The 13,396-nt window shown below is 53.3% G+C and overlaps 1 protein-coding gene across 1 annotated transcript; it reads left to right on the top strand.

Moving 5' to 3' along the window:
* Positions 1–6,669: 6,669 nt before the first annotated feature.
* Positions 6,670–12,310, top strand: YIF1B (Yip1 interacting factor homolog B, membrane trafficking protein). Its single transcript, XM_083877256.1, has 8 exons — positions 6,670–6,703; positions 6,781–7,016; positions 7,513–7,617; positions 8,400–8,478; positions 9,233–9,290; positions 9,846–10,001; positions 10,703–10,796; positions 12,058–12,310. Exons 1-8 carry the CDS (start codon positions 6,685–6,687, stop codon positions 12,211–12,213), a joined length of 903 nt encoding a protein of 300 aa, XP_083733382.1. The 5' UTR covers positions 6,670–6,684; the 3' UTR covers positions 12,214–12,310.
* The last annotated feature ends 1,086 nt before the right edge of the window (positions 12,311–13,396 follow it).

Here is a 13,396-nt window from a genome sequence, read left to right as displayed (position 1 = left end):
TTTTTTTTTTTTTTTTTTTTTTTTTTTGTATATAAAAATATATATAAAATATATATATATATATAAAAATATAAAGGATTTTTTTGGGGGGTTCCTCTCATTCAGCCTTGTGGTTGTGACCCCCTCCTCTAAAAAAATAAGGGAGGGGGGGATTTGGGGACCCCTCCTCATATTTTTACTGAATAAAGGTTTTCTATAAAAAAAAGAATTGTTTGGTTTTTTTTTTTTTAATTTTCACCTTTTTTCGGGACCACCCACCAAAGGAATTGGGACTGCCCTGAAGGAGTTGGGACCCCCCCCCCCAAATTTGGACCCCTGACCACAATTGGAACCCCCCCAAGAACTGGGACATCCCCAAAATTGGGACCCTACCCCAAAAATTGGGACCCCAGCCCCAAAATTGGGACCCCCCACCACAATTTGAACCCCCACAAGAACTGGGACACCCCCAAAACTGGGACCTTCTGGCACTGAGACCCCTCCCCAAATTTGGAAAACCCCCCCAAACCCCACAGAACGAAGCCATTGACCCCCAACCACTTTTGGGGACCCTTTATTGTGGCGTGTCCCCTCCCAGTGTCCCCTCCCAGTGTCCCCTCCCAGTGTCCCCCCCATTGGTGCTACCCCCCCACGCGCCCCCCCCGGGCTGGTTTGTCCCCCCCCAACAACCCGGCCCCTTCCTCGTCGCCGTCGGCGCCGCCCGGTGCCGGTGCCGGTGTCGCCGTGCCGGGGACGCCGTGGAGCGCGGCCACCTGGTGGAAGGTCTGGGCCAGCAGCAGGACCCCCGTGACCCCCAGCAGCAGGTACACTGAGGGGGATGGAGGGATGGGTGTCAGGGGGTCCCAGAGGTGGTGGGGACACAATGGGACATGATGGGACACGACGGAACCCAACGGAACCCAATGGGACACAATGGAAGCCAACTGGACACAATGGAACCCAACGGAACCCAACGGAACCCAATGGAACCCAATTGAACCCAATGGAAGCCAATGGAACCCAATGGAAGCCAATGGAACCCAATGGAAGCCAATGGAAGCCAATGGAAGCCAATGGAACCCAATGGAAGCCAATGGAAGCCAATGGAACCCAACGGAACCCAATGGAACCCAACAGAACCCAATGGAACCCAACAGAACCCAATGGAACCCAACAGAACCCAATGGAACCCAACAGAACCCAATGGAAACCAATGGAACCCAACAGAACTCATTGAGAACCCACTGGAACACAATGGCGCCCAATGGAACCCAACGGAACCCAACAGAACCCAATGGGACACAATGGAACCCAACGAGCCATCAAAACTCCAACTCAACCCATTCAGAAACCAACAAAATTTCAAAAACTCAACCCATCCAAAACCCGAAAAATCCAACCCACCCAATCCAAAACCCCAAAAACCCAACCCAACCCATTCAGAACCCACCCAAAAACCCAACTCAACCCATCCATTACCCCCAAAACCCACCCCAACCTATCCACAACCCATCCAAACTCCAACCCAACCCTAAAACCCAACCCAACTCAACCCATCCAAACCCCACCCAAATCCCCAAAACCCAACTCAACCCATCCATTACCCAACTCAACCCATCCAAACCCCACCCAAATCCCCAAAACCCAACTCAATCCATCCATTACCCAACCCGACCCATCCAAACCCCGACCCCACCATCCCAAACCCCACCAAAACCCCAAAAACCCCTCCAACCCCCTTCCCCAAAACTCACCGGCCACCCCCACTTGGTAGAGCTGCCTCAGCGGCTGCCGCGCCTGCCGCGCCGGCACCAAATCACCGAAGCCCACGGTGCAGAGCGAGATGACGCAGAAATAAACGGCGTCCAGGTAGCTCCAGGTGGGCTCCAGCAGGTAGAAGGCGGCGGCCGGCAGCAGCACCAGCAGCGCCAAGGTGAGGCTCAGCAGGCCCAACAGGTGAGCGCGGGCGGCGCCGCGCCGGCCGTAGCCCCACCTGGCCTGCAGGTAGGCGCGGGGGCGGTGGGTCAGGGGTCCGGCCAGGTGCCGGGCGGTGGTCGCCAGGAGGAACATGGTGGCCGGAACGCCCAACGCGGCGTAGGCGGCGCAGAAGGTTTTGCCGGCGGGGGAGAGCGGGGTCACCGAGCCGTAGCCTTTGGGTGGGAGGCATGGGGAGGGTCAGGGGGGGATTCTTGATTTGGTATGGGGGGATTTTGGGGGTCTTGGGGTGGATTTGGGGGGTCTTGGGGTGGATTGGAGGGTCTGGGAAGTCAGAAGGTTTTGCCGGCGGGGGAGAGCGGGGTCACCGAGCCGTAGCCTTTGGGTGGGGGGCACACCAGGAGGGTCAGGGGGGATTCTTGATTTGGTATGGGGGGGTTTTGGGGGGTCTTGGGGGGTCTGGGAAGCCAAATGGGTTTTGGGGGGTTTTGGGGTGGATGGGGGTCTCGGGGGATCCTGGGGGTCTTGGGGATTTTGGGGGTTTTGGGGGCCTTGAGGGTCTTGGTGTCTTGGGGATTGGGGGGTCTTGGGGTGGATGGGGATCTTGGGGGACTTGGAGGTCTTGAGGGTCATGGGGGTCTTGGGGTGGCTGAAGGGTTCTGGGGGTCTTGGGGGTCTTGAAGGTCCAGGGGGTCTTGGGGTGGATTTAGGGGGGTCTGGGAAGTCAAATGGGTTTGGGGGGATCTTGGGGTGGATGGGGATCTTGGGGTCTTGAGGATCTTGGGGGGTCTTGGGGATCTTGGGGATTTTGGGGGGTCTTGGGGAGCCTTGAAGGTCCTGGGGGTCTTGGGGTGGATTTAGGGGGGTCTTGGAAGTCAGACGGGTCTTGGGGGTCTTGGGGTGGATGGGGATCTTGGGGTCTTGGGGGTCTTGTGGATCCTGGAAAACTTGGGGGTCTTGAGGGTCATGGGGGTCTTGGGGGTCCTGGAGATCATGGGGGTCTTGGGGGTCCTGGAAGTCCCAAATCTTGTGGGGGTGCCCTGGGGGTCCCAGAGGTGTCCTGGGGGTGCCCTGGGGGTCCTGGGGAGTGCCCTGGGGGTCCCGGGGGATCCCAGGGGGGTCTCGGGGGGGGTCCCGGGGGGGGTCCCGGGGGTCTCACCCACGGTGGTCAGGACGGTGACGATGAACAGGAGGGCGCTGGGCAGGTCCCACTCGCCGCCGTCGGGGGTCCCGGGGGTCGCGGGGGTCGCGGGGGTCCCCTCGAGCACCCACAGCCCCAGGACCCCCAAAAACACCAACCCCACGTAGGCGACCCCCAAAAGCAGCGCCCCCCGCCCCATGGCCCCCCACAAACCACCCCAGGACCCCCTCAGAGACCCCCGGGACCCCAAACCACCCCCGGGAACCCAAACCACCCCCAGGACCCCCTAAAGGATCCTCGAGATCCCCTCAGAGACCCCCGGGACCCCCTCAGAGACCCCCAGGACCCACTCAAAGACCCCCGGGATCCTCTCAGAGACCCCCTGGGACCCACTCAAAGAACCCCAGGACCCCCTCAGAGACCCCTCGCACCTCAAACCGTCCCCAGGACCCCCTAAAGGATCCCCGGGATCTCCTCAGAGACCCTCGGGACCCCCAAACCGCTCCCGGGACCCACTCAGAGACCCCCGGGACCCCCTCAGCGACCCCCAGGACCCCCTCAAAGAACCCCAGGACCCCCTCAGAGACCCTTCGGACCCCAAATCGTCCCCAGAACCCCCTAAAGGATCCTTGGGACCCTCTCGGAGACCCCCGGGACCCCCTCGGAGACCCCCGGGATCCTCTCAGAGACCCCCAGGACGCCCTCAAAGAACCCCAGGACCCTCTCAGAGACCCCCGGGACCCCCAAACCGCTCTCGAGACCCCCTCAGAGACCCCCGGGACCCCCTAAAGGATCCCCGGGACCCACTCAAAGACCCCCGGGACCCCAAACCACCCCTGGAACCTTCTCAGAGACCCCTGAGACCCCCAAACCACCCCCGGAACCTTCTCAGAGACCCCTGAGACCCCCTAAAGGTCCCCCGGGACCCTCTCAGAGACCCTCGGGACCCTCTAAAAGACCCCCGGGACCCCCGCCCTCCTCTCACCCGTGTCGGTCCCGCTCCAACCCCCTCCCGCCGCCTCCTCTGCTCATCCCAGTCCCTCCCAGTCCCTCCCAGTCCCTCCCAGTTCCCCCCCAGTTCCCTCCCAGTGGCGGCGGCTGCGGGGATGGGGCGGGACCAGGACTGGGAGAGACTGGGGGGGAACTGGGAGGAACTGGAAGAGACTGGGGGAAACTGGAAGGAACTGGGGGGGACTGGAGAGCACTGGGAAGGACTGGGAGGGACTGGGATGACCAGTAAGGGGTGCCCCGCTGGGATGGTTGATACTGGGCTAACTGGGGCAGCCCGTACTGGGATAACTGGGAAGGTTTGTACTGAGATAACTGATGTGAATTGGGGAAGCCCATACTGGGATAACTGGTCCATACTGGCTTAACTGGGAAGGTCCATATTGGGTTAACTGGTCCATACTGGTCCATACTGGTCCATTGGGTTAACTGGTGTGAACTGGGGAAGCCCATACTGGGTTAACTGGTTCATACTGGGTTAACTGGTGTGAACTGGTGTGACTGAGGTGGTCCATACTGGGTGAATTGGTTCATACTGGGTTAACTGGTGTGAACTGGTGTGACTGAGGTGGTCCATACTGGGTTAACTGGTGTGAACTGGTGTGACTGAGGTGGTCCATACTGGGTTAACTGGTGTGAACTGGCGTGACTGAGGTGGTCCATACTGGGTTAACTGGACCATACTGGGTAAACTGGTTCAGACTGGGTTAACTGGTGTGAACTGGCGTGACTGAGGCAGCCCACACTGGGTTAACTGGTGTGACCAGTGTCCGGCCCTGGTCTCTGTGTCCGCCTGTCTGTCCGGGGTCACGGGGCCGTCACGGGGCTCCCATGGGAGCGTCTCGAGGCCGGAGCTGCCCCAGGGCTGGAACGGCCAGACGGACACACAGACACATGGACAGGGGGAAGGGAGTCGCACCAGGGGCTGGGACAGCCTGGGGACAGTGGGGGGACATTGGGGGGACACCAGGGGGACACTGGGGGGACATTGTGGGGACATCACAGGGACGCCATGGGGACACTACAGGGACATCTTGGATTTGGGGACATTGTGGGGACATCGTGGAGACATTGAGGGGACATCCTGGGACTGGGGACACCAAGGGACACGAGGGGGACATTGTGGGGACACCGCAGGGACATCATGGGGACATTAGGGGACATTGGGGAACACTGGAGAGACACCATGGGGACATCGTGGGACATCACAGGGACATCATGGGGACATTGTGGGGACATCACAGGGACACCATGGGGACACTACGGGGACATCTTGGATTTGAGGACACCATGGGGACATTGGAGGGCATCGTGGGGACATCGTGGGGACACCAGGGGGACATCATGGGGACATTGGGGGGACATCAGGGGGATATCCTGGTCCTGGGGACACCAAGGGACACCATGGGGACATCGTGGGGACATCACAAGGACACCATGACAACATTGTGGGGACATCAGGGGGACATTGTGGGGACACTTCGGGGACATCTTGGATTTGGAGACACCAAGGGACACCATGGGGATAGCGTGGGGACATCATGGTGACAATCCCGGTCCTGGGGACACCAAGGGACATCACGGGGACATCTGGGATTTGGGGACATTGTGGGGACATTGTGGGGACACCACAGGGACATCATGAGGACATTGGGGGGACATTGGGGAACATTGGAGGGACTCCATGGGGACATCGTGGGGACATCCTGGTCGTGGGGACACCAAGGGACATTGGGGGGCATCGGGGGGACATTCCGGATTTGGGGACACCACAGAGGGACATTGTGGGGACATTGTGGGACATTGGGGGACATTGGGGGTCATCACAGGGACACCAGGGGGACACTACAGGGACATTCTGTGACACTCTGGTGACACTTTGGGGACACTTTGGGGACATTTGGGGACACTCTGGGGACACTCTGGGAACACTTTGGGGACATTTGGGGACACTTTGGGGACACTTTGGGGTCACTTTAGAGACATTTGGGGACACCCTGGGGACACTTTGGGGACACTCTGGGGACACTTTGGGGACACCCTGGGGACACTTTTAGGGACACTCTGGGGACACTTTGGGGACACCCTGGGGACACCTTGGGGACACTCTGGGGACACTTTGGGGACACCCAGAGGACCGTCTGGGGACACTTTGGGGACATTTGGGGACATCCCGGGCGGGCCCAAGCGTCCCCTCCGTTGCCATGGCAACCCCAGCGTGGCACCGCCGCCATCTTAACTCCGGGCACGACTCCCTTTCCCGCCAACCACTTCCGCCTTCTCAGCCAATCACAGCCCGCCGTCTATCCCACCTGACTCCCGGTAGCCGAACCCGGTAACGCCGCCGTTATGTACTCTACCGGAGCCCGTGAGGCCTCCGAGGCCTCAACAGCATTAGCGACACTTCTAGGGACGTTTTGGGGACGCTCCGAGGAGCCGTGAGGCCACTGGACTCGACGTTGCCATGGAAACTACAAGACGCCGCCGCCGCCATCTTAAGTCGTGGCGCGGCCGCCATCTTAACTCCGGGCACAACTTCCGCCCCCTCTCGACCAATCAGAAGCGCCCGTATACCCCACGTGACGCTCCTCGCAGGCGAACCCGGAAGTGCCGCCGCCGCCATGGAGCCCGCGGCTCCCCGTGAGTCCCGGCCGGGAATTTCGGCGATTTCGGGCTTTAAACTCGCCTTAAAATTAATTTTTATTTCTTTTATTTAGCTCCAAAGCGTCGCGGCCCCGCTCGCTTGGCCGATCCGAGGCCGCTGTTCGAGGATACGAGCGCGGGCGGGGGTTCCCCGGGCCGGGGGTTCGGGGCTCCTCCGCCGCCTTCGGCCTCGCCCGCCCCGGGCCCGGGCCCGGCCCCGTTCCCGCCCCCCGGAGCCTTCCTGGCACAGCCCGTGTCCAGCCTCGCCGCCGCCTACGGCAGCAGCCTCGCCTCGCATGTCGAGGACAATGTGAGGGGAAATAACCAGGGAAATAATGGGGGAAATAACGGGAAAAATTGAGGGGAAAATTGGGGAAAAATGGGGGAAATTGGGGAAAAAATCGGGAAAAATTGGGGGAAAATTTGAGGGAAAATTGGGAAAATTTGGGGGGAAATTGGGGGGAACTGGGGGAAAAATTAGGGGAAAATTGGGAAAAATTTGGGGGAAAATTGTAAAAAAATAGGGGAAAATTGGGGGAACGGGGGGGGGGGGAAATTGGGGGGGAAAATTGGGAAAAAATGGGGGAAAAATTGGGGGGAACTGGGGGGGAGAACTGGGGGGGGTAATTGGGAAAAAATTAGGGGAAATTTGGGAAAAATTGGGGAAAATTGGGGGGGGGGGAAACCGGGGAAAATTGGGAAAAAACTGGGAAAAATTGGGGGAAAAAAACCAGGAAAAAAATTGTGAAAAAATAAGGAAAAATGGGAAGAAATTTGGACTAATTTTGGATTTTCCCTGTGCCCAGCTGGGTCGTTGGGTGCCCGTGGGGAGACTGAAATATTATTTTGCCGTGGACACCGTTTATGTGGCCAAGAAACTGAGGCTGCTCATCTTCCCCTTCGGACACCAGGTACTGGGGGGACTGGGAGGGGACTGGGGGGGATTTAGGGGGACTGGGAGGGAACTGGGAGGGGTTTTAGGGGTACACTGGGGGGACTGGGATGGACTGGAAGGACTGGGAGGGGCTGGGATGGGACTGGGAGGGGATTTAGGGGGATTTAGAGGGACTGGGATGGACTGGGAGGGGTTTTGGGGGTACACTGAGGGGACTGGGAGGGACTGGGAGGGGATTGGAAGGGACTGGGAAGGACTAGGATGGACTGGAATGGAACTGGGATGGACTGGGAGGAGATTTAGGGGGGATTTAGAGGGACTGGGATGGACTGGGAAGGGTTTTTGGGGTATACTGGGTGCACTGGGAGGGGATTGGGATGGATTTAGAGGGACTGGGGGGATTTAGGGGGACTGGGGGGGCACTGAGAGTGACTGGGGACAAACTGGGATGGACTGGGAGGGGATTGGGAGGGACTGGGAGGGGATTGGAGGGGATTTAGGGGGACTGGGAGGGGACTGGGAGTGACTGGGGACAAACTGGGATGGACTGGGAGGGTTTTTTGGGGGTATTTTAGGATATTTTGAGGCGTTTTGGGGCTATTTTGGGGTGCTTTTGGTGTGGCTTTGGGCGCTTTGGGGATATTTTGTGGTGGTTTGGGGTTATTTTAGGGTTTTGTGGTATTTTGGGATATTTTGGGAGGGGTTTGGGGCATTTCGAGATGCTTTGGGGTATTTTGGTGTGGGTTTGGGATGTTTTTGGGGCTGTTTTTGGGGTCCCTGACCCCCCAAATCCCCCAGGACTGGCAGGTTCGGTACCAGCAGGACGCCCCCGTCGCCCCCCGCTTCGATGTCAACGCCCCCGACCTTTATATCCCGGGTAGGGACCCCAAAACTGCCCTGGGACCCCCAAAATCCATCTCGGGACCCCCAAAAACCCCCCCGGGACCCCCTAAAACCCCCCTGGGACCCCCAAAAACTGCCCTGGGACCCCCAAAATCCACCTCAGGACCCTCAAAAACCCCTCTGAGACCCCCAAAATCCATCTTGGGACCCCCAAAACCTCTATGGGACCCCCAAAACCCCTATGGGACCCCCAGAATCCATCTCAGGACCCCCAAAATACACCCCCAAAAACCCCCCTGGGACCCCCAAAAACCCCCTGGGACCCCCAAAATCCACTTCAGGACCTCCAAAATCCATCTCAGGACCCCCAAAATCCATCTTGGAACCCCAAAAATCCATCTCGGGACCCCCAAAATCCTTCTTGGGACCCCCAAAATCCCTCTGGGACTCAAAAAACTCCCCAAAATCCCCCCAAATTCCCCAAAACTCTCCAAAATTCAAAAAAAATTCCCCCAAAAATTTCCCAAAAAAACCCCTCCAAAAACTCCCCCAAACTCCCCAAATTCTCCCAAAATTTCCCCAAAATTCCCAAAACTCCCAAAAATTCCACCAAATCTCTCCAAAAACTCCCCGAAAACTCCCCAAAATTCCCCAAAAATTCTCCAAAACTCCCCGAAAACTCCCCAAAATCCCCCCGAAACTCCCCAAATTCCCCAAATTTTCCCCAAAACTCCCCAAATTTTACCAAAAATCCCCAATTTTCCCTAATTTCCCCCTTTTTTTCTCAGCCATGGCCTTCCTCACCTACATCCTCCTGGCCGGCCTCGCTCTGGGCACCCAAAACAGGTACAAAAAACCCCAAAAATTCACTTTTTCCTCCAAATCTTTCCCCTCAAACCTTCCCCCCTTTATCCTCGACCCAAAAATCCTAAAAATTTTGGGATAAAATTCCAAATTTTCCCCAAAATTCCCCCGAAAACTCCCCAATTTTTCCTCAAACTCCATAAAACCCCCAAAATTCCCAAAAATCCCCCAAAATCTCCCCAAAAAATCCCTCCAAAAATCCCCAGATTTCCCCAAATCCTCCCAAAACTTCCCCCAAAATTTCCTCCAAAAACTCCCCAAATTTCCCCTAAAAATTTCCTCCAAAATTCCTGAAATCCTCCCCCCAATTTCCCCCCCAAAATTCCTTCAACATCTCCCAGATTTCCCCAAAATCCCCAAATTTTCCTGATATTTCCCCCTAAACCCCAAAATTCCCAAATAAAATCCCCAAAACTCCCCAAAAAACCCACCCGAAATCCTAAAATTTTTGCCATAAAATCCTCAAATTTCCCCCCAAAACCCCCAAAATTCCCCAAAAACCCCCAAATTTTAATTTTTTTTTGCTAAAATCCCCAGATTTTCCCCGGACAGTTTGGGATTGGTGGCGAGTTCAGCCCTGGCCTGGTTGGTTTTGGAAGTTTTGAGTGTTTTGTTGAGTCTTTATTTGGTGACCGTGAGCACCGACCTCACCCCCATCGACCTCGTGGCCTTTTCTGGATATAAATACGTGGGGTAAATTAGAGATTTTAAATTTAATTAATTTTTTAAATTAATTTTTGGGGTTTTTGGGGGGATTTTTGGGGGTTTTTTAGGGAGTTTTGGGGGGATTTTGGGGAGTTTTTTGGGAGTTATGGGGACTTTTTGGGGAGTTTCCGGGATTTTTTGGGGATTTTGGGGGATTATTGGGGAATTTCGGAGATTTTTTTGGGGGAAAATTTGGAGAGATTTTGGGGGATTGGGGAGTTTTGGGGAGATTTTGGGAGAATTATTGGGGAGTTTATGGGAATTTTGGGGATTTTTTGGGATTTTGGGGAATTTTTGGGGAATTTTGGGGAGTTATTGGAGAATTTTTGAGGGATTTTGGGGAGTTATTGGGGAATTTGGGGAATTTTGGGGGTTTTTGGAGAATTTGGGGAGTTTTTGAGGAGTTTTGGGGGAGTTTATGGGAATTTTGGGGAGTTTCGGGGGGGGATTTTTTTAGGGAATTTTGAGGAATTTTTGGGGGATTTTTAAAGGGAATTTTGAGGATTTTTTAGAGAATTTTGAGGAATTTTTGGGGGGATTTTTAAAGGGAATTTTGAGGATTTTTTTGGCGATTTTAAAGGGAATTCTGAGGAATTTTTTGGGAATTTTTTGGCAATTTTGAGGAATCAAAAATTAGGGTAAAAAATATAAAAATTTGAGTATTTTTATTGTATTTTTTTCCCCTCCAGGATGATCGTGGGACTCGTGGCCGGGCTGGTCCTGGGCAGGGTCGGGTATTACGTGGCCCTGAGTTGGTGCTGTTTGAGTATTTTTGTCTTTATGGTGAGTTTTTTTGGGGTTTATTTTATTTTTTGGGAGTTTATTTTATTTTTTGGGGTTTATTTTATTTTTTGGGGGGTCTTTGGGGGTTTTTTGGGTTTTTTGGGGGTTTTTTTTGGGGGTTTTTTGGGGTTTATTTTATTTTTTGGGAGTTTATTTTATTTTGGGGGGTTTATTTTATTTTTGGGGTTTTTTTGGGGGGTCTTTGGGGGTTTTTTTGGGTTTTTTTGGGGTTTTTTTTGGGCTTATTTTATTTTTTGGGGTTTATTTTATTTTTTAGGTTTTTTTGGGGGGGTCTTTGGGGTTTTTTGGGGGTTTATTTTATTTTTTGGGGTTTATTTTATTTTTGGGGGGTTTTTTGGGGGGTCTTTGGGGTTTTTGTGGGGTTTTATTGGGGTTTTTTTTTGGGTTTTATTTTATTTTTTGGGAGTTTATTTTTTTGGGTTTATTTTTTGGGGTTTTTTGGGGAGGTCTTTGGGGTTTTTGGGGGGGGTTTTTTGGGTTTTTTTTGGGTTTATTTTATTTTTTGGGGTTTATTTTATTTTTGGGGTTTTTTTGGGGATTCCCCCAAATCCAAAAGCTGAGGGTGAAGCTGCTCTGGGAGGTCTCAACTCGAGGGGGTTTGGGGTGGATTTTGGGGCTTTTAAATGCAATTTTTATTGGAATTTTTGCATTTTAGGGTGTTTTAAGGACCTCAGGGTGTTTTAAATCCCAAATTTTTCTCAATTTTTCCCCTAATTTCCCCCAGATTTGGACCCTGAGGGTGAAGCTGCTCTGGGAGGTCCCGACCGAAGGGGTTTGGGGTGGATTTTGAGGCTTTTTAATGGGATCTTTATGGGAATTTTTGCATTTTAGGGATTTTTAAGGACCTCAGGGGTTGATCCAAACGTTTTAAATCCCAAATTTTCCCCCAATTCCCTCAGATTTGGACCCTGAGGCTGAAACTCCTCTGGGAGGTCCCGACCGAGGGGGTTTGGGGTGGGTTTTGGGGCTTTTTAATGCGATTTTTATTGGAATTTTTGCATTTTAGGGATTTTTAAGGACCTCAGGGGTTGATCCAAATGTTTTAAATCCCAAATTTTCCCCCAATCCCCCCAGATCCGGACGCTGAGGGTGAAGCTGCTCTGGGAGGTCCCGACTGAGGGGGTTTGGGGTGGATTTTGGAGCTTTTTAATGGGATTTTTATGGGAATTTTGGGGGTTTTTTTTGATTTTAAGGACCTCAGGATGTTTTAAACCCAAATTTTTTCCCTCAATCCCCGCAGATCCGGACGCTGAGGCTGAAGCTGCTGTCGGAGGCGGCGGCCGAGGGGGTTTTGGTGCGCGGGGCCAAGAACCAGCTGAGGATGTACCTGACCATGGCCATCGCTGCCGCCCAGCCCCTCTTCATGTACTGGCTCACCTTCCACCTGCTCAGGTGAGCAGGGAACACCTGGAGAAACCCCAAAATTCCCAGGAAAAAATCCCAAAATTCCCAGGAAAAAAATCCCAAAATTCCCAGGAAAAAATCCCAAAATTTTGGTGTTTTCCCCCAAAAAAATTCGCGTCATTTTTGGCAGTTTCGATAAACGGAATTGGAGGAAGTTTCGGTGTCTTTGTGTTGATTTTTGGGGAAATTTGAGGGTTTATCCCAATTTTTGGGGGTTTGGATGTTGGGGAGACCCCCCTGAACACCCTGAGACCCCAAAATTCCTGGGAAAAATCCCAAAATTCCCAGGAAAAAATCCCAAAATTTTTGTGTTTCCCCCAAAAAAATTCGCGTCGTTTTTGGCAGTTTCGATAAACGGAATTTGAGGAAGTTTCGGTGTCTTTGTGTTGATTTTTGGGGAAATTTGAGGGTTTATCCCAATTTTTGGGGGTTTGGATATTGAGGAGAGGCCTCTCAATTCCCAAATCCTAAAAAAAAAATCCCAAAATTCCAAAAATTTTCCCCAAAAAAATTCCCGTTGTTTTTGGTCGCTTCAATAAACGGAATTGGAGGAAGTTTTGGTGTCTTTGTGTTGATTTTTGGGAGGAATTTTGGGATAATTTGAGGATTTATCCCAAATTTTGGGGGGTTTGGATACTGGGGAGACCCCCCTGAACACCCTGAAAACCCAAATTCCCAGAAAAAAACTCCAAATTCCTCCCTAAAAATCCCACTGGGCTGCCAGGGGAAGATTTGGGGGTTTGTGCTCCCAAATTTTGGGGAATTTTTGGGAATTTTCAGCAACTCAAACCAATTTTTGGGGGTCCTGGGGGTCCCAAAATTCCACCTGGGATTCCAAAATTCCTCTTGATTCCCTGAAATTCCATCAGAGCTGCAGGAAAACCCTGGAATGGCCCATCCATGGATCCAAGGAACACAAAAAAAGCTTTTTTTCCCCCCATTTTTCCCTTTTTCCCCCCATTTTTCCCTTTTTTCCCCCTATTTTTTCTAATTTTTCCCGATTTTGTCCCTAAAATTCACCAGATTTTCTCCTCCAGGATCCCCAGAATTCCTCAAATCCCTTTTTTCCTCATTTTCCCCCATTTCTTCCATTTTTCCCTCAATTTTTCCCAATTTTCCTCATTTTTCCCTCATTTTTTCCCAATTTCCCCCATTTATTCCCCATTTTTCCTTCA

The sequence above is a fragment of the Zosterops lateralis genome, assembly GCF_965231275.1.
Source record: "Zosterops lateralis genome assembly, chromosome: 23".
In the NCBI taxonomy this organism is placed as follows: domain Eukaryota; kingdom Metazoa; phylum Chordata; class Aves; order Passeriformes; family Zosteropidae; genus Zosterops; species Zosterops lateralis.
Note: the sequence above shows the minus strand (reverse complement) of the source record. Positions and strands in the feature narration are given on the sequence as shown.